Consider the following 21065-nt stretch of genomic DNA (forward strand, 5'->3'; position numbering starts at 1 on the left):
TCTCTGCGTTAACCTCAACCTTAAGATACCAGCTGCAACCCTAAAAAGGACAGTTTTGATTTCCACACCCACCCTCCTCCCTATGATGTGCCATTAACTTGTAAATTCACTTTGTTGCAGGATCTTGTGGCCACCAAAAGTTCATAGGGTTTGAGAGGATAAACCCTATGGTTGGAGTGGTGCCAAACACATAAAGCCAGTGCTGGCTCAATAAGTCTCTGAGCTGCCAAGAAGATGCTGTGAAGCTTCCCTTTTTTACCTCTTCTTTTTGGCTGGGCTGGCAGGATCTGCACCTTCATATGCTGTGGCTAAGCTCTATTCTGGCATGCTGCCAGAGTGGTAAGAGGCACTGCTGGGGAGGTTGCTTTTGGTTAATGTTTAGTCTAAGCTTGAGCTTCTCGTCCAGGGTGAAGGTGAGAGCTAAGGGGCAAGGCATTTTCCGTGGGTGGATGTCTACAACACCCTGTAGCAGGAGCTATACCTCAGTGCTGAGTTTCTTTTCCAGTTTGCAGGCTGGGCAACTTCCTGCAAGACGCAAGGCCTTGGGCTTGCTCTCTTCCCATTTAAGAGCTCACCTGTGGTCTGAGAAAATGCTGAGGCTTCTCCAGCCATCTCCCAGTGCTAAGAGCTCCTTTACAAAACATTAGCTCTAGTTTGTCTAGGGACATGCCAAGTGCAAGAAGACAAACACTTTCCAATGACTGAGCCACAGTGCTGGAGCTGATATAATATAATGCCAGGCGAGATAATTTAACCCCTTTCCTAAGTTCAGTGAGAAGCTGGGGCCTGCACAGAGATGCTAAATCATGAGATTATCTGTGTGCTTTCTGTTCAAGAGGGGAAAACAGTGCACTGGGTTAGTCAGTGGAAGAGAAGGTATTGTAACCATGACACGTTTGGGGTGAAAGGTACTGTACTCTACTGCAGCTAGATGTTTGCTTTGGTCACGTGGTCTGCTACCTTTGAGATGAAGTCCTTATTTCTCTTGTTATTAAATGACAGCTTCCTGCAAAGTGCAAAGTCTGCCTTTGAGACTCCAGCTACTGGATCAGTATCTGCTCTGGTTTTGAGCTTATTTTTTATGACAAAGAACCTCTGGCACTTTCTGGTGTCAAGCTGTTCGAAGCTTGAAGACTTGGAGCAATATCCAGGGTAAGGAGAATTAAATTTCAAGGCCCCCTGTAATACCAAAATTGTCCAGATAAAAACTTTCTAACACAGGTTTGAGTATTAGAGAGCAGCATTCTTTATTGCAGTGTGCTGGTCACTCAGAGAATCCTTCCTTTAACTGAGTGCCCTGAACATTGGTAAATGCTCAAAACTGAGAGTTTTTAATCATACACACTGATGACATACTCATTGGCTATCCCTGATTACATGATGTATGTGTATTACTTTTTTTTACATAGTTGCACACTTCATTGGAAGTCCCTATATGGCTCTTTGGGGTTTGTCTTCAATGTCCAGTGTACTTTTTAGGTGCCTGTTCCTCAACTCTCATTTTGAGTAAGTGCAATATCATTGCTTTGCATAACTTCTGCTTTGTCAGCCTTGCAAAGCTAAGCTGGCATACTGTTTGTTTTTTGCATGAGTTTTTTTGTCTACTCCTCCAAGACTATATTGTTCCTTTATTTGATAAGAGTAAAATGTTTTTCTGTTCTACTGTCCTTATCATTTGGGAAAAAAATAGTACTCAGCCCAACATTACAGTTCCATGCTGAAAATAATGCCTACATATTTTTCTTTTACAGAGTCATTTTGCTGGTAGAAAATCATTGTCTATGGGCAGCATTTTGCAGGGATGAAAAGTTCAAAAAAAATTAAAACCAATTGACATTTTTTTTGCATCTTCCAATAACATTTTTCAACATCATAAAAGCTATTGCACTTGATGGAAAATGCCAATGGCCACAAACTCTGAAAAGGCTTCCAGTTTTGGCACTACCATTGCAATGGTGCTTTAAATCAGTCCCAAGGCTGCTAGGTGTTGTGCCCTCCATGCCACCTGCCCACATACCTGTGGCACAGTTAGTTTTAGTGAGCTGCATGGCACTGGAAATAATTACAGTAGGAAAAATAGGTACCAGTGAAGTTTTTGTTAAAGATGAAGCTAATTGGTCATAACTAATTAGCAGCTTTTTCCATGTGTCTCCATCCAGAGCCATGTCAGGCCCCTTGTCCTCTGCAGGCAGGGGTAAAGCAGAATTCAGTGCTTGCTGCAGTGTCTCCCCTTCAGTGCAGATGTACTGGGCTGTATGCTGGTATGACTTAGCCTTGAATTAAATATACCTGAGGATATAATATCTGCAAACTGGACATGCCTTTTCTAGAGTTGCAAGGCATATCACCTTGCAGAAAGCTAGTTCCCTTCTGTCTCTTCTCATCCCCCTCTGTAAATGCTCCATGCCAGTCAGGACCTTGCTCCCAGGGAGCTGTGCCCAGCTGGATGAACTTCTTCATCATTGCTGCACAGACACCATGAATGTGGCCATGCTGTGTAGCTCCTGCAATGCAAACCAGCCACAACAGGTGCCAGCTCTGCTCTTCCAGTGGCTTGCCACAGGTTGAGATAGTGCACATGGCTAACAGGAGTGTTGTTCTGTTGCACTGCTGTCAGGCTCCCCTTCATAACCAACTCTGCTGGAGTGGTAGCTTTCCACCTCTCACTATTTTGCATGGGCCAGAAAGAGAAGGGTGGGATACCGGCCTGCCGTTCAGCCTGATTCCTGGTACCTAATGGTGTGGGATTGGAGAGAGTTACAGAACATGCTGCTCCAACTTCTGCTGTTGGATCTCAACAGAAAGCACAAACATGTTGGCTGCTGGAGGCCCTTTGCACAGCAGAAGTGTTGTGTGGGAGAGCTCTTTCCCAAAAGCCACTTCTGTGGACACAGGCTGTCAGCAGCAGTTGCTCAGCCAGGCCCTTGCTGCTGAATGACCAGTTGAGACATCTCAGGGAACACGTCAGAGATTCACCCCAATCACCAAGGACACCCCAGGCCCAGCCACCAAGTTTAAGACTGCAAAGGGGACTGGGGAGCAAAACCATTCACTTTGTCAGCACCTAAAACAGCTCTCAGGAATGTCACTTGCATATGAGTAGCACAGCCATATACCTGCAGTGGACAGAGCTGTAGGTGAAAGAAATCTTTCTCCCCAAGGACCCTAAACAAAGATGTCTTTGTCTCTCTGTCAGTCCTGCATGCAATCTTCTACAGCTTACTCAGGGCTGGAGCACAACATGTGTTAAAGGAAGCACTGGAAATCATCTGTGCATCAGTACCTGACCTGTCTTGTACTTCTCCATGGGGAAGGTGTGCACACACTGCGAGGATCCTGAGGGCTACCAGAAGTCATCTCAATTCCTGTAGGCACGGCAGGCCCAGGACAGCTGCTGCACTAGCAGCCACAATTTGTGTCCACAGGAATTCCTTCCTGTGCTCTATCCATGGATATTGCTTCTCCACAGTTGTCTGGTGGTGTATCTGCTGAAGCATCTCAGTCTCCTGGGATGTCCTGGGCTGGCACCTGGTAGCAAAGGGTGAAGATCACTCTTGGTGATTGCTGGTTGGTTCTGAAATTCTGCTCAACACCCTTGAAACATTCAGTGGATCTGGTCCTTTCACAGGCATTATTTTTCTTCTCCAGAAGGACTTGAGGTGTGCTGACAGATGTGCTAATGATGATATCATACATGCAGTCTCCTCTTTTACTAGAGTTGGGGTCTGGAGTGAGGAACTGGTTGCTGGGTTTGTGGTTGTGATCTCCCCTTGATGGAATTATCTTTCAGCTAAGGACAGCAGTTCTTACTGTTCCAGTGATTTCAATCCTGCTATGTTGCCTGTTGTTGCTTCGGTTGAGAGTGTTTGAGACATTTTTTTGGAAGGGTTCACGAGGCCTCTACCACTTCTCTCTTTGTCTACATCTGCTAAGGTTGATATACAGCTTCTTGATAAATAGTACTTTGCCTTGAGGAGTTAATAATTGGTAACAGCATCGACACTATCATTGGGGCACGTATGCTTTTCTGTTTGCTCACTTACACTGATCTGCAGCATCTCACTTGTGAAGGACATTGAGTCTCACAGTCTTGTCACAGCTGCTAGCTCAGCCCAGAGCTGCCTCTGCTAACCCAACGAGTGATGGGACTAAGGTATGTAGATGAGCTATCTGTCTCAGACTCTGATTAATCAGACAGGAGCAGAGCAGTGTAAGCTGAGGTGGTGACCTGGCCAAAGAAACCTCTGCTATTTGATCTTGGGTGCTGCTGTCTACTTACCAAGTTCCTCATTCAGGGCACTGAGGAGTTTTGCAGTGCTACCAAGGTACCAGCTGACCCCAAAGTATGAGTGTGAGCTCTGTGAGAAGCTTTCTAAAGCCATATGCTATCAGTAAAGGGCCTGCAGCTTTGGGCCAGTCTCTCTCCATCTGCCAGGGACTGCTGAGACAGCCAGAGGCTGCCAGCTAAGGCTGGCACATTAAAACTGTTGCAGGGGTGCGTGCAGTGTTCAGGATGTGTGATACCTGGTGGGCACAGAGAACTCAAGCTCTCTGAGCTAATGCAAGGCCTGTGGCACTCACTGCAAGTGACGGCAACGTCCTGATGCTGTCAGGTCGATCTCAGGTAAGGAGAATCACGCAGCCACCTTTCACCATGTGCCTCTGGGCACAGAGTCGGGGATCCACCTGCAGCGGCGATGGTGACGGCGAATGGCACACATCGGATCGGGTGGGATGGCTCCCAAGCCCAGGGTAGCGGAGATGCACCGGAGCACCTTGCTGTGGTTGCGGAGGGGCTCTCCCCGCTCCGGCACCAGGACAAACCCTCGCTGGCCGCTGGAGGCTGCGCCCAGGGGCCGGGCACGACCGCGGACCTGATCGCCCCGGGCAGGCTCTTGGGAGCTCCGCGGGTGCCCGCCGGCACCTCCCGGCTGCGGGGCGCGGCGCGGGGGCGGGCCGGGGCGGGGACCGGGCGGGCCGGGCCGGGCTGGCGCGGCGCGGCTCCCGTGCGCACGTCCAGACCCCCGCGGGCAGCGGCAAGGTACGAGAGCGCGGGAGGTGGTGCGGGGCGTGGGGCCGGGGCAGGCGCGGGCAGGGCCGGCTCGGGCACCTGCCGCAGCCCGGGGCCTGCGGAGCCTGGCGGTGCCGGGGAGCGGGAGGGGACGCCCGCTCTGCCCGCCTTGCGCCGGGGGTGCCGCAGCTGCCTCCGGCCCCACCCCGCTTTGTGAGGAGCTGGGGCTGCCGCCTGCAGCCGCGGGGGCACCCACGGCCGGGGGATGCCCTGGCCGCCCGGCGCCGCGGGCCTCGGGCATCCCCCGTGCTGCGGCGGAGCGGGGCGTTCCCGCCGGCCGGGGCAGCCGGTGCTGGTCGCGCCCTCGGCGGGTAAGGTTCTCTCGCTCAGCGATAGCGCCAGGGCTATTCCTGCAGGGATCTGCCGGCGGGGCTTTCTGCGCGGGGTGTGGCGGACTAGCAGCCGGCCCGCGGCGGGAGCCCTCCGACCGGGGGTCTGCAGGCAGCGGTGCGCGGAGCAACAGGGCTTCTTGCCGACCCGGGCCATCCTGGTGCCTGGTCGGAAGGCTGCGCCTGCTGCCAGCCCTGCCGCCGGTGCCACGGTTGGCATCTGTATAACTTCGCCTATTATTTATACAGAAGCCTCACCTATGGCTGTGTGTGCGATGAGTTAAATTTGGCCTCTTTCCTGCGAGTTGTGGGGAATTCGGATGCTTGATGTCAGGGTAGGTCGCATCTTGCACTGAGCGTGACGACAGCCACATCAATGACTCTCTGGCACCGGGATCCCCTGGTCCTACTTCCCCCTGAAGGGGGAACCGGCACCTTGAAGGAGTCTTATTTTCAGGCAGCACAGCTTTGAAGACTGCTTCCTCCGTGGGTCTGGCTTTGATGCCGCAGCTCTGTCAAAGGCCAAGACAGGCTGTTGCAAAGGGATGTGTAACAGACAGCACTTTGCAGACCTATGGCCCGATGAGGCCAGCTATGTGCAGTATCTGAGCACATTGTTCACTTTGCAGGGAGTGGTGCCCTCCTTGTCATGCTCTGGAGCATCCTATCTGTTCCTGATTTCCGTGCCACCCTGCCCCAGCCCCAGACCTTTTTATTTATACTTTCTAAGAAGACGCTGTGCTCCATCCCTTGTGAAGGGTATTTACCTGGACAGGCTTAACCTCTTTTGGCCCCTTGGGTGCTCAAGGGAAGTGATTTCTGCTGAGGATTCAGGGAACATTTGGGAGAAGGTTGACTGATGGTTGCCTTTAAGCTTCTCCAGTGCAGGCTCCCCAGTGGGTTAACAAAGGAGCAGCCTGTGTAGCCCTGCTGTTCCCTTTGTTCTTCCTCTGGCTGTGCCCTCTTTGGAGAGCTCTGATCTCTCCTGATTTGATCAGAGATAGGGAGTGACTGATGGAGACACGAGGGAGTTCATGTTTTGGTTGTGAGCATTTCAGGAAACTCTAGGGCATTGGGAGGCAGAATAGGGGAGAGATGGTTGCTTCTTAGAGACAGGAAAAAAAGACGTGTTTTCATCTGTGCTGCTGTTATTTGGTGAATTAGCATTATGACATCTATTGTTATAGCTTCAATGAGCTGTGTTTCAAATTCATACAATCTGTCTGTAGCAAAAAATCACTGCCCGTTATCTCAGTAGAGCTGCCTTAGACAGGAAATGTGAGACCCAGGTACTGGACAAAGAGCCACACAATTCTGCTGCCTGCACCCCAGCTCTGCCCTAAGTTCTTCCTAGCCCCTCTTCCTCTGAGGCAAAGCACCTGAGCTTAAATGTGCCTGTTTTTGCAAGTCCAGGGGTGAGGGAGACCACTGTCCCCTGCCTGACCAGCAGCACTGATCACCTCCATCCTGTTCATCCATCTGGCTGCTGGCTGTGTCTGTGCAGCAGGTAGATTTCCTGGTGGCGGGTCAGGGTATCTCCAGATGTTGTATATTTCTCATTCTCCTTTTCTGCCTTGATAATTACTGCCTGTCTTTCAAGTATGCTGGTTTGTCCCCTCTGAGGAAATTTCCCGCTCTGCAAATGCCAGTAATGGATAATAGTTTCACGTTTTTGTATCCGCTACATTTGTTAGTAGCTGGATAATGAGTGGATTTTCAGTTGCCTAAGTCTGTGAGTCTCTTTCTAGGGGTGTTGGTAGTGGGCAGGTTGCTGCCTCTGGAACAGGTTTATGGTGCTTCTGCAAGGGGAAGTTCTCTCTTGCCTGTGGGCTGCCTGGACTGGCAGATGCCTAAATGTGTGTGAGCTGGGTTTTGGGGATGAATAGCTGAGTACGGAGCAGATCCCTGTGCTGTAAGCGTCAGGTGCCCAAGCACTCACTGTTACAGAGGCTTAGGGAGAGAACTGAAAGCTTTGGCATATCCCAGAAAAAAAAAGGTGATTCTTTGAGTGACAGACGATTGCCTTGGGGCAGGCTAAGCTGTATTTTATGCATGACCTTGCAGACTCCTCATAATTTGTGGTCAGTTTGCTGCCTCTGACTTTTTTGTATTTGTTGATCCACAGTGGCTGCATAGCATGAAGTCTTCATGCTACGTTGTTAGGTCCTGATTTCCCCAGGCAGGGATTTTGATGGGAAAACTACTGGGGAATGGGCTGTGACAGGGTATGACAGAGACTCAGTGAGGAAACAGTGTGGAGGAAAACTGTGCCAGATCATTTCCCCACCATCCACTCCTGACTGGTTCAAGGGGACTCAGCTAGTCCTTAACAGCCACACCCTGTTCTCCACTCTCATAGGAAAAGTTTGTTTGAAGTGTTTGCTTCAACAAAAGAGCCCCACAAAATGCCAGCACCTTATCTGAATGTTCCTGACTCCCAGTTATAAACACCAGTGATCTTACAGCTGGCCAGTGGGCTGTCTGGATGGTTGCTGGTGGTTGCTACTAAACTGCTGCTCAGAGCCAAGGCCATCCCTGGTGAGGCTGGACAGCAGCTGTGCTTTCAAAGAGCTGTCTGGCCACCTCTTGATGCACAGCAGGAGCACAGACGGTCTGGTCTCTTGCTCCCGTGGCAAGAAGGCACTGGAGTGGTGGTGTGGTGAGGTGTTTCCCATGTAGTCATTCCGTGGCTTCCCGTAAGTGCATGCTGTAAAGCTGCTCTGGCTGCGGAGCTGACTGAGGCAAGCAGCCTGCAGCGCACTGCAATTATGCTGACGTGCCTCCTGCCTCTCCTCAGGAGAAACAGGAAAGACCTTTACATCATCCAGGAGACTGTATTGGCTGAGAGATTTTGATACTCACAGGGTTATACTGGCTTGTAAGTAGAAGCTAGACTGGCCTTGTATTTCCAGGGATTTCCCCTCTGTGGTATTACAGGCTTGCCAGCAATTCCCCATTTTGAAAATACACCCTGCAGGGCTCTGTTAGTGTAATGCTGATGCTTACTATTTCTAAAGCACTTTGAAATTCACAAATAGGACTTTCTGACCCTCAGCCAAGCAAAATCCTTTCTAAAGCTTGGAGACATGCTGCTGCCAAGAGTAGGACCAATGATAGTGTGCAGCTCCAAGTCCTGTTCTCTCTTCCCTTGTTGACCTGTTCCCTGCTCTGCTTCACATAGTTTCAGATTTTCCAGTGCCCAAAGTTTGGAGCCTCTCTCGCTCTTTCTTCTGAGCATCCTTCAGAGCCCTGGTTTGTTGAAGAGTTTCCTTCCAGTCTGGTGAATAGCCTGCTCTTTATCTCTGTGCCAAGAAACATGGACCTACCTGCAGAGAGGAGGTTGCAACTGATGACTCTGCACTGCCTCTCTCCCTCTGTGGGACAAAGTCACCTAGGAAAATGATAAGGAAGACAGAGCAGAAGAAAATCCCAGCAGCTGTGGTATTTTTATAGCTAGATTGAGACAAAGTTCATGAAAGCTGATAAGATAGCAACCAGGAAAGCAACAGAGGCCAAACTCCATCTTGTTCTTCCTCCTGTGGTTCTGGGAGTTGTGCTTAAACAGGAGAGGAGGCAATGTTTGGGGGAGAGCTCCTCCCAGAAAGAGGTGACTGGGCAAGGCTGTCCATGTCAGGGTTGCATTAATACAGGAAATATGATCCTCATGACTTGAGGATCTTTCACATAAAGTTGAGTAGGGACAGTCAGAAAAAAAAGTGCGGGGAGGGGCCAAGGCAAATACTGGGTTTACTCCCAAGAGCCAAAATTAATCAGTCATTGCTCTACAAATACCATGATTTAAACTTGCCTTCCAGAGCATATGTTAAAAGGGTTGAATTCCTCCTTGGGAGACTTTGAAATCTCTGGATCCCCTCCCAAGTTTTCTGATCATCAGTGGTAGGGTGCATGGGAAGTGCTTGGTGGGCAAGTGCTTTATTCTCAGACGTGGCTCACTCTGTGGGCTGGGACATGGACGGTTACAGCAGGTGAACAAGAACACGTGCAAGCACAGGTCGGGGAGCAGCAGATCTCTCCCTGTACTGCCTGTCCTACTCCAGCCTCACCTGGATCTTGTTTGGCCAGGGAGTGTTAGCATGTAGGTTCTGCCAAAGGACCCCTGAAGGGCTGCCCCTGAACGGCCCCCAGTGTCACACCATTGATCTGTGCTGAGTCCTGTAGCACCACAGCTACCCTGTCGGGTATCTATCTGTGCAGTTTTGCTTTCTGGGCTGCAGCAAATTTGACTCTGCCAGTGCTGTTCAGCTCTCAGCCGCCTTTCACATGGTTACATTGAGGTTATTTCAAACCAGTTATTTAAACCAGTGTTTCACAGTGTTTTCCCTAAGCAAGAGTACACAAATCTTGAAAAATGTAAACCATATTGCCTTAGAAAAGCATAGCTACCATTTTGCCTGAATTGGTGGTGGAGTTACAGTGCTCGTTTCTAGGAAGTCTAACACTGATGTTTTTAGGAACACCACCTGTAATGTGAATGATGCCAGGAAGGACCAATCTTCCTTGTCACCCTTGGTTTCTTCTAGTCTATCTGCTCTGTAAAAGGAGCCTGTGCTGGCAACAAAATTGCAGGGTAATAGGCACAGAGAATCCAGACAGCTCTTTAATTGCAAGAGACAAGGAGAAGTAGTCAAAGATTGTCTTGCTAACATCTACTTAAATGTAATTAGTTCATATTATTTTTCTCTGCCATTTTCTCTAATTTAATTTGAATACCAAAATGCACATGTAGAGGAACAAAAACAAAATCAGAATAGCATTGCTCCAAGTTCCTGCTCTTGTAATGTTCAGTTTCTTTACATGAGAGGCTCTTTTCCTTGCAGTCAGGGAGGATCAGAGTCTGTCTTCTGACCCCTCCTGCCTGTGGTCATGGCTGTTTCCCTTTGAATTTGCAAAAGGTCTTTATGTCAGCAACTGATGCTCGAGTCTTAATTGAAAAGATTGATTTTGCTAATGATAGCCTGGCATCTGGCATGTTTCATGGACATAAATTGGAATTCAGTGTCTCACAGTTTTAAAAATCATGGTATTTAACGGGTTAATAGGGATTGAAGGGTTTGATTTTACAGCCTCTTGCATCTGTTTGAAGCTCATTTTCCTGTCATACATTAATCTTCTTGTGCAGTAGTTCTGGGTGTGATGCATCCTCCCAGGCAACACAAGTCTTGGAGCAGCAAAACCCAACCCTTCTATGAGATTTTATAGGTAAAAGCTCAAGTGGAAAGTTGAAGCTTTTGTCACTCTTGGTCTCCAGGTTGTATTTTGCTGAACTCTTGGTTTCTGTGGAATTGAAAAGATCAAAAATCGCTTCTGTCTTTATAGATAATGGATTCTTCAATTGGGCTGACAAACCACAATGAAAGCCAGTAGCTGGAAGCAGAAGTTATTACTTGGCAAAATAATAAGGCAGTTGTGTTTTTAGCAGCAAAGAGGAGGAATCGTGGGAAGAGCTTCCCAGGATGATGCATAGCTAGAAACTTGAACAGGATGATCACCTAAATAATGTCACTCAGTGCAGATAGCAGTGTTCTCTTGAAGTAGGTGACATCTCTCAGCCTGCCATTAAACAGCAGCTACCTGGCCTCCTGCAGGACTTTCTGTTCTCCAGCTAGTCACCACTAGAGCGTCTCATCTCACAGAGGAGACCATACATGTCTCCTCTCCAAGCTCTCAGCATGTTCTGCTGGCTCTGCCCTTAGGGTCCCAAGGTGGTATTCTTGTTCCCTAACACAACAGCTGACTTTCTCTCCTGAGTAATGTTTTATGGTTGTTGGAGGGAGGACAGTTTGAAGGCAGGAGTCCTCTGAGCCAGTTTGAACATTGTAAGTGGAGAAGGACACGTCACTGGCTGTGTTGACTTGTGGTCTGGACAGGGTGGGGTAGGTGACTCATCCTCATGGAGGCAGAGCACTGTGTAGGACCAGTACCTGCTTTTGTGACTGGCATGTAATGACTGACTGAGTTCACAATTATCCAGACAGGGGCTTAACAGGATGGTTTTCTTGAGTTTAGTACCCCCACCTCTGGAGATTTTCAGAATTCACATGAATGGGGATGTGAAAAGCCTGGTGGTTTGACTTAAAGGCTAATCCTATTTTGACTGGAAGTTTGTGCTGTGGACCATCCGAGGTCCCTCCCAGCCTAAATTTGCCTGTGATTTGGTCATGATATTAGAAGCAAAAACCTGATGATGATATTAGAAGTTTCCCTAAGTTAAAGCAAGGAAACCCACAGCTAAAAAGAAAGAAACCCACACCTAGAAAGTCTGTCTTGGTCCTTGTGTTCCATGTTTCTTTTCCCAATGTTCATGATGCATGTTGAACTCAAATGAGTGGTTAAGAATTCCTAACTTTCTCTGCAGCACACATATCTGCTTTATAGGCTGATGGGCTGAATTTAGAAAAAAATATCAAAGGATACCCTTGAATATATTTTGGTCATCCTTGAGGTTTAAAAGATCCTATTTCACTAAAGATATCCTGCTCTTAACCTGGGGAATCTCTTTGTTTTGAGACCTTTGCTTTGGTGTTCATTTGTCTGTGGGCTGTTACTAGAGTAGGGCTTCTTAAGCCTGATAGAGAAAATGCATTTAATGTGTAAAGAGGGAACTGAAGTGACAATTTCTCTACCTCGTCTTTCTCTCAATTTTGAGAAACTAGTCATTATTTTATGTATGGTTTTGTATATTTCTGAAGAGTTTTACAATGTCTTACCTGTGCTTCCTTCCCTGACATGACTTGCAACATGAACTTCTCTATGACTTCATGGCAGCTTACCTTACATATATAAAAAAATTAGCAGCATTTGTACTCTTATTTCTGCCTGTCTTGCAGTCAAACTCAGTGTTGTGAGTGTGGAAGATTAATGGCACTAGAAGTGTTTCACACACCTTTTGTTGTTGTGGGGCTCTGCTTCCACTGGTGCCACTGGCCACTACCAGTACAGGCAGATGACCACAGAGTGGTTTTAGTCCATTAGTCTGGAAATCTGCAAGTGTCCTCAACTCCTGCAGAAAAGCAAGACTTCCTCAGGAAATCCAGTTTTTTGTTTTGAGCTGTTTCCAAACTAACCCTTTTTAAACTTTCATATCTACCTGTGTCATTACCTGCTATCCTTCCTGCCCCTGGAGTTCCTGGCATGACAGTGCCATGCAGGGCAGGGAGCACTCACCTGCAGTCCCTGAGCCTGCTCAGGGAGCCCTCTGTGGGACTCATCCCACTTGCTGTCATCCCAGGCTAAACTAGGAGCACAGTGCTGACTCTCCACTGGCTCTGACCAGTCTTCAGAAGTTTCCTGAAGGCTATCCGGTACTGGAAAGCCCTAGATACTGATGTAATTTCATGAACACATAAAATATCCACAGAAAACTGCATATGCAGATAGCTGTGGTGAAGCTCTGTGTGTCCTACCCAGTGCTTTATTTCTCACTCTTCTTACACAGACAGCCTTTGTTTTTGCTGCCTAAGGCATGGAAAGAGCATCCCAAGCTGCCTGGCCTGCATTATGTCAGGAATTCAGAATTCTCCTTTAATTCACAGCCAGATTTTAAGGACTGTGCTACCTTTCTGGGTTTTCTTTAATTTTTTTTTCTCTTTCGTACTGCACTGATTTAAAGAAAACCCCAAAACGGTCTGGATACATCTATAATGCAACTTGGTCTTCGATGCCTTGTGCCAAACTAGCTTCCTGCAGCTCACTGAGGACATGGTAATGCAAAAGGGAATGCAGAGGAGGATAACTGTTTAGCTTGGAAAAGGTATGTCTGAAAAGGGATATGACATGCAGCTTTTCAGATATGGTAGTATGATGGGATGGAGAGTTCAGATAGGGAGTGATTGTTCCTCTGTTTATCATTACCCAGGAACTACAGGATACAGATAAACAGTGGAACGCATTGACACAGGATGTTGGGGATGTGGTTCAAGAAAAGCCATTAGATGAATCTGCAGGCGGAAAATCCATTAGGGCTGGCTAAACAGACAGATAAGCCTTTGGCTCAAAAAGTCAGTGAGGCACAGATGCCCAGAGCTGACTCAAAGGCATAGAAAAGATCAGTTTGTCAGCGTGGATATCAGCTATGCTGGGGAAATAGGCTGGCATAGAAAGCAGTGGTGGTAGAAGGAGAGAGAGCCTGTAGCAGGGAGGTCTGCTGGGATGTGGAGGCACTTCCAGAGGTGCTCCTGGCTGGAAGGGTTGAAGTGAAGGCTGATGTGTTGGGACAAAGCTGGAAGCTGAACAAAACTCATCCCGGTGGAGATACATGAAGGGGCTGGCAGGAATGAAGTATACAGTGATTAAACTACTACAGTGTGGGAGGAGAGGCTGATCTTCATTGCTGGGAGGTGTGAAGATGGAGAGGTGTGAAGAATGAGACTGGAGGAGAGCAGTGGTGCTGAATCAAATCATCAGAGATTGAGGAGCACCTAAAAGAAATATAAGAGTGCAGTACTTGGAGGAGAGCAGGTAAAGAAAATAGTCTATATGGAGACAGGTAAGGCTGAAAGTCAAACAGAGAGGGATGTCTGTGTGCAGTGACTTACCTATATGCTAACTGTAGCATCTGTAGTTCAAGAAAAGCAGATCTGGAGACTGAAAGAGGTGATACCAGGACTTTTTATATCCACGGGTATTTTGAATGTTTTAGTTTGACTCTGCTGGTTCCACAGCAGATGAAGAATACTGTGTCCTGATCCTGGAATGGTTTTAATTTCAGCTGGGGGGGAACCTGTCTGCATGTTCCAAGATGGCTTTGCAATGCAAACTGGAGTGCAATGAATGGCAGCAATAAAGAGATTGGCTCCAAACCCATGCTCTAAGTCTGAACCAAACAATACTTTTGTACTTGCACTGATGAAATAGTTTCAGAGTGATGCCAGTGATTTCCAGAAACGGTATATTTGCCAAGCCCAGCAGGTGAATGAATTGGCACAGAATCTCTTTTCCCTGGCAGGGAAAGCATGGGTAGTCTTCCCACTTAGTCAGCATCAATCAAAGCCAGACTAAAAACCAAAATGCAAAACTCAACCTGCTACTGATGCTCTAAATGATGAATTTTAAAATTTATGATGTATAGGGTACCATACTCACAGTGGGTGACATCAAACTGGAGAACTGTCCCTAGTGAGCTTCCACAGGGCTCCATCCTTGGCCCTTTAACATCTTCATTAACAACTTGGGTGCAGGACTGAAAGGGATACTAAGCAAGTTTGCCAATGACACCAAATTGCAGGAACTGTTGACTCCCTTGAGGACCGAGAGGCCCTGTGGAGACACTCTGATAAAACAGAGGGCTGGGCAACCACCAACAATGTGAAGTTTAACAAGGGGAAGTGCTGGTTTGTGCACTTGGGGCAGCGCTGGAAGTGTGTATAGACTGGGGAGCAAGAGATTGGAGCGCAGCTCCTTGGAATGGCAGCTGGGGGTCCTGGTCAGTGTCAAGTTGAACGTGAGTCAGCTGCGCCCTGGCAGGCAGAAGGGCCATCCATGTGCTGGGGTGAATCAGGCACAGCATCACAGCCAGGCAAGGGAGGGATTGTCCTGCTCTGCTCTGCACTGGGACAGCCTCACCTCCAGTGCTGGGGGCAGTTCTGGGTGATAAAAGACATTGAGCTGTTAGAGAGTGTCCAGAGGAGGCCAACGAAGATGGTGAAGGGCCTGAGGGTGAAGCCATGTGAGGAGCAGCTGAGGTCACTTGGTCTGTTCAGCCTAGAGGAGACTGAGGGGAGACCTCACTGCAGTTACAACTTCTTTGTGAGGGGAAGAGGAGGGACAGACACTGATATCTACACTCTTGTGGCCAGTGACAGGACTTGAGGAAAAGACCTGAAACTGATTTAGGGAATGTTTAGGCTGGATATCAGGAAAAAGTTTTTCACCCTGAGGGTGGTGGGAACTGGAACAGGCTCCCCAGGGAAGTGATTACAGCACTGTGTAAGACCCCTTAGGGCCCCCGTGTGGGAGACTCCTAATAAAAAGTTCTATGCCAGGAGTAAGAGATGAATGAGACTTTTTCGGTATTCAGGTTGCTGTTTATTTTTATCTTATCAGAAGTTCTGCACACCATCTACATCAGACCTAGCACACATGGAGAAGACAGCAAAAAAGGTCACAAGATGTACAGTTTCAAGGTCTTTTAAAGCTGTTTTATCCAATTAACCCTTAAAACATACTTTATTTCTACTTATCTACCAATAACTCATTATATATCTGCCACGCAACATCTGCATTGTGGCTCTCCCCAACACAGCAGAAAATGGAGTAGATGAAGAAGAAGGAACCAGCCAAAATCCAAAATCCTCCATTTGTTCTTCTGTTTAACTCCTTCTGTCTACTAAAAACCTAAATTTTTCACCCTGTGATAAACTATACTATTATCTATTTCACACACTTGCAGATTCCAATGAATCCCAAAGTCTTGGAAGCCCTCTCCATTGAAGAAGGTTAAAAGCAGTATTTTCCTGGGAATCAGGACTTGTCAGGACAGGCAGGAAAATAATCCCCATGCCCTGTGTTCCAACACAGAACCAAGCCTGACAGAGTCCAAGAACTCTGTCAAGAAGTGTTTGGACAATGCTCTCACATGGAGTAACTCCTGGGAATATCCTGTGCAGGGACAGGAGTTGTATTTCAATAATCTGGATGGGTCCCTTCCAAATCAGCATATTCTATGATTCTATGATGTAGTGGAAGAAAGCACTGGCTGTTGTGCCTGTCACACCTGCCTTTGCCACTCTCTTGCTGGCTTGTCATGCTTCATGTAAAAGTGGCACATGCTGTTAAAGAGAGTGTGTTAGGAGTTTTCTGGAAACAGACAGATGTCAATTCTGATTTAATTAGCCACTCAGAAAGAAAGGCCTCAACTTGAATTATAAGTCCACAGGCACTGCATGGGTGCGGGAGAGTTTCCCACACTTCTCTTCTGTGTAGGCCCCTCACTATTTTTTTGCATGCAGATGATGCTGTAAGGCAGGTGAATGAATTCTGCAGCTATGGGTTCCAGAGAATACCTCTGATACTGCCTGCTGCCTTTCAAGGAACAAAGCCCTGCTGTCATTGCCCTCAGAAGGACAGGGACCATTTCCCTCTGATTCTGGCTCACGTCTGAGAAACTCTCAGGTGGTTTTTCTCTGGTCTATGGTAGTAGGTATGTGTGTCCTTTGCTGCCAAATCCATTTGCTAACAGAAAGATACAACTTCTGGGAGGGCAGTTAGAGAGCCAGACTCTCCTTGGCACTGACAGTGTAATAAGTAGACCAAGAAAGCAAGCTGCAGCTGGAGGGAAGTAGGTCAGACATTAGAGAAAACTTCATCCCCAGCAGGGCAGTGGGACCAGGCAGGTGGAGGCCATCATCCTTAGGGAATTCGAAGGCTCCACATATGTACTGACTTAGAGCTATGGAAAGGTTGACTGTGAGGCTTAACTGGAGACCATAGAGGTGGGGTCTCCCACACTGTGCCCTTGCAAGGCTGTGCTTTCCTGCCCAGACAAATAGGAGCCTGGTTAGTGCCCCCCTCAGCTCTTCAGCAGTTTTCATTTCCCCAGGCAGCTTCAGAGATGTGATACAGACTTGGTGTCACTGGCCAGGACCTCATCACATTCAAGCCTGTGTACACAGCTCCAGCCATGGGGGAGTGCAGTGACATGACATCACACTAGATGTAAGGGCTGTATATTGAGACATTCAAGTGAAGTCTGTAACCTCCAAATCTCGACAGAACTCAGGAGAAACATCTGCACTGGGTGCATTTCCATTGCCTCACCATCCTGCTGGGCATTCAGGTTTTCTCATGCATCTGTGTTCTGGTGGCTGCCACAACTGCTCAGGTAGGCAGAAGAGGTTTGAGAGGAAATCTGGCTATCCCAATGGATTCCACTTGATTCCTGTGGGCAAGTAACCAAGATATTGGGACTCTCTGGAGGTGAACAATCTTGAACCTGTGAACCTTTGCTGAAAGGAAAGCCTTCTGTACAGTAGCCTTTAGAAAAGACACCCTCTCTGCCAGATGTCTGCAGGCCTCACAATAAAGACAGGTGGACCAGGTGTCCTTGTCTTCCCAAAGAACATAGCAGGTTACTGAGACCCAGCTGCATCATTTTGATGGAGAGCTGAACTTTGGTTTCTGAAACCCAGAAGCCAGCTTGGCCTTGAATAGCAGGGAACTTCTTTTTGAGAAACAGGAGAGTGAAAGCCTGGTGTTCTGGTCTCAGGAGAAACTGCTGAGCTTTGGAGAATGTCTGATGATGAGTTTTTCAAGGTTCCCTTTCTGACAAGAAACATGGCAATGTCCCTGAAAGTTCGTAACTTACTTGTTAAGCTGAGTTTCTGCAGGTGGGGGGGGCAAAGAGGCTTCCAGTTTTTATTGTTCTTTGAACCAAGATTGTTTTATTTGCTTTCCTTTTCTAATGAAGCAGGATCTTGCCAGCATATAAAAGGTCTCTAAGGTGGAATTTGCCCTCTTGTTGAATTCAGAAGCACATTAGTACTCACAAGGAAGTTGATAAGCAATAATATTTTCTTTGCTGCCCAGGTAACGAGCAAAGTGAAAGAGGGTATTGTCTCTGGAGAATGCAGGCAAGTTAGCTTTATCTTTCTGTACACACGCTATCTTGGAAGGCTAGAGGTGAATCAGAGGAAGGCGGGTCTTACCCTCCAAAGAGGCTGGCATTGCCCCATCCTTTGCTTCAGTAATACTGCCTCCTGCCCTTCCTGAGAGCTCTGATAAGCCTAATGAAACTGAGCTGAGGTTGGGGTTGTTTTGGGTTTTGCTAGTCTCCACACTCCCCTGATCCACTGTGGTATCTTGTAAAGGCCATGTTGACTGAAGGCACTCATGTCCTCAACTCACCATGTTTCTTTCTGTCAGAACTTGCAGATTATGGCACCACATGAGGCAGAAAAGGGAGTGGTGAAAGGACAGGTTGAACTGCCAAAAAAGGTGTTACCACTGAGTGAGGAATCATTCCTGGAGTATTCTCCTGTGCCTCCTGGGATGTACAAATTGACTTTCCACTGACTGAGCACAGGTGTGTTCACACACAGTGAAGGGTGGTCTGTACACTTCAGTTTGATTTATAGCTGACATTGGGTGAGAAATATTAATAAAGAAACTTCTCCTGTGATTGGGGGTGATTCATGAGCGAGCGGTGTGAACCTTCAAGAAGCAGAGCTCCAGGTGCTGTTGGCAGTGGAGTAAGAATGATGGTGCCTCAGGCTCTCTTGATCCAGGGTGAACCACTTTGGTTGCTTGTGGGAAGAATGATGCTGGTCAGGCCACTGCAGGGAAGTCCAGTGTCTGGCAGCAGACCCTCCATGGGCACTTCCCAGCTCCTTCTAAGCAGGCTGGAGGCTCCAGACTGCCTTATGCCTATAACGAAGGTAAAACCAGCCCCCTATGAAATTTAATAAAGATAAAAGTCAGTTTCTGCCCCTGATGTGCAGCCTTGCCCTGCAGTGAAAGGAGCAGCTCTTGTGAAGGCTGTGGGGGTCCTGGTGGGCAGCAAGTTTGACCAGAGTCATCTGGGTAACTCTGCAGGGCACCTGAAGCCTGAGCTTCTCCACAAGACTCCAAATAGGCACATTTTCCAAGGAGGCCAATGGGATCTCATCCTCATCAGTCTTTCAAACTCGGCTGGACAGTCTAAGGAACCTGACCTCCCTTTGTAGGGAACTTTGCTGTGGGCTGAGGACAGGACTGACTCAGGACCTCCACGAGTGCCTTCTGGCCTGATGTTTTCATGTGGTTCTGTGATTTAGCGTTGTAATTTCTCTTTGCTTCTCTCATGTGTCCCAGGGAAGCTCAAGTACACATTTGGCGTCAAGATTGGAAGTCACCACAGCAATAAAATAAAGAACAGGTGACAATTCAGCCAGTACTTCATGATGTGCACTTCAAAGTGTTCTAGGGGGTTCTACCCAAAATATAGTCTTGGATTCCTCACCAGATCAGGTGACAGCAGAGCTTGAGCCTCTTCAGAGCTGCCTGAGACTGTGGTCTCTGCTGGCTTTTCTCTTTGCTCTCTTCGCTGCTCCTCACCATCATTGCTGACTGTGCTGAGTTTAAAATAACCTGGCTGAGCTATTTTTATAAGGAACATGTACTCCCTTGTCCATCTCCCTGGTTTGCCAGCATTGCAGAAGAGCACAGAAGAGAAGTAGCAGGCAGTGGGGACGTGGCAGTAGCATGGACAGGTGTCACCAGGAGGGCGTTATTATGCTGGATGCCATGTGGTGTTGCTGCCTGCCTTGGGGAGTGCACTGTGGTTTAAACCTGTGTCTGAACACAAGTGTAGCTGGAAAACTCATCAAGGAAGGCCATGGGAGTTTTGCTGTCTCAGCCTTGTCTTGTGAAGAGTAGTCTGGTTTCACTCACTCCTTGCAGCCCTTGTCTGCCTGTGGACATATGTGCTTAAAGTTATTTTGAGGGTCACAACACTTGGTGTATCCTCTAAAGTAAAAAAATTTGCACGATGTGCATTTTGCCAAGCCTGGGACCTTGGCATGAATTTGGCCCTAGCTGGGCAGCCTTGGGTTCCATCATTAGAAGGATGCTCTGAGACAAAAAGTGTGGTACCAGCTGGTGATGATGTTTGCGGGGTGCAGGGCTGCAGTGGGTTTCTGGAGTCTTTCTATTTAGTACAGGCTGAGTCTCTATGCAATGTTTGCCTTCCCTGGCCTAAGCCAATAACTGGGGGATGCAAAAGTACTGAAATACCCTTTTGCTTATGGTCTGAGCAGAAGATGCCTGTGTCAGTGGCAGAGCCACTGTCTCATGTCTCCTTGAGGCTGTGTCCATGTGGCAAGGATTCACATGAGACCTCAAGTCCTGCCCTGGCCACTGTGCACCAAGAAAAAGGGGCAAGAGGGGCTGCTGTGCACTCTCAGAGAAATTTTCGTTTTGTGGATGAGGAAATCAACCCATTATTTCAGTTTTGAGTGTCTCCTTCACCTTCCTACTTCATGTCCTCTCTACTTGTGCAATGCTTATTCTTGAGATGTTTGTTTTCCATGGCCAGCTTACCAGGGCACCATATTTAAGTACCTGTGCCATGCTGGAGAGCTGCAAATACATTGGAGTGTTTTTTAGAGCTGGGTTTTCTGATAACAGACAACATCTCTAGAATATGTTGTTCTTTGAGATCTTGCTTGCTGCTGTGATTTTGTTCCCCACCACTTCTGTGGATCCTGGTCCATGTGCACTGGTGGCATGCCCTTTCTCGGGTAGCCAGTAGCCTGCATGATGTGCTCTGCCTGCAGTGACAGAAGCAGTTCCCACAACTCCTGGTGGGCTTCCCAGGAGAAGGGAGCTTCGTGGCTTTGCAGAGGAGCAATACTCAAACTAGCATTGGTGGTGGACATGGACAAAGTGTCTCTTTTCATCACCTGTTCTGCTTCTGAACATACAGATTGGAACATCTGACTGATGCTTAGTTTGGTGAAGGCTCTTTGCCCATGCTTCATTATGAGGCTGTTTTATAGTGCAGGAGAGGGATGTGGTGTGTGTGCTGTGTGTCTGGGGAGGCCAGCACGTCCCTCTTGGGAAGGGCCGGCTGCAGCCTCTGAGCTGCTTTTGGGAAGAGACACGTGTCTATTTCTGAAAGCCGACTGAAACCTTAGTCTGAGCTCCCTTAATCTGAGCCCGGGAACGGTGGG

General features: G+C 48.0%; 1 protein-coding gene across 7 annotated transcripts in view; it reads left to right on the top strand.

Annotated features, from left to right (window-relative positions):
• Nucleotides 1-4517: 4517 nt before the first annotated feature.
• The window catches only part of CORO2A (coronin 2A), a 57598-nt gene continuing 41050 nt past the window's right edge, over nucleotides 4518-21065 (top strand). The window contains exon 1 of one of the 7 annotated variants that reach the window (XM_074532532.1): nucleotides 4518-4624. In XM_074532532.1, the coding sequence (XP_074388633.1) occupies nucleotides 4604-4624 (21 nt within the window). In that variant the 5' untranslated portion in view covers nucleotides 4518-4603. Of the gene's footprint in view, nucleotides 4625-4682; nucleotides 4753-4884; nucleotides 5042-5109; nucleotides 5383-21065 lie in introns of those variants that run through there. The other 6 variants (XM_074532530.1, XM_074532531.1, XM_005492708.4 and 3 more) reach the window with 6 other exon arrangements.

Source organism: Zonotrichia albicollis, chromosome Z (genome assembly GCF_047830755.1).
Source record: "Zonotrichia albicollis isolate bZonAlb1 chromosome Z, bZonAlb1.hap1, whole genome shotgun sequence".
Classification (NCBI taxonomy): Eukaryota; Metazoa; Chordata; class Aves; order Passeriformes; family Passerellidae; genus Zonotrichia; species Zonotrichia albicollis.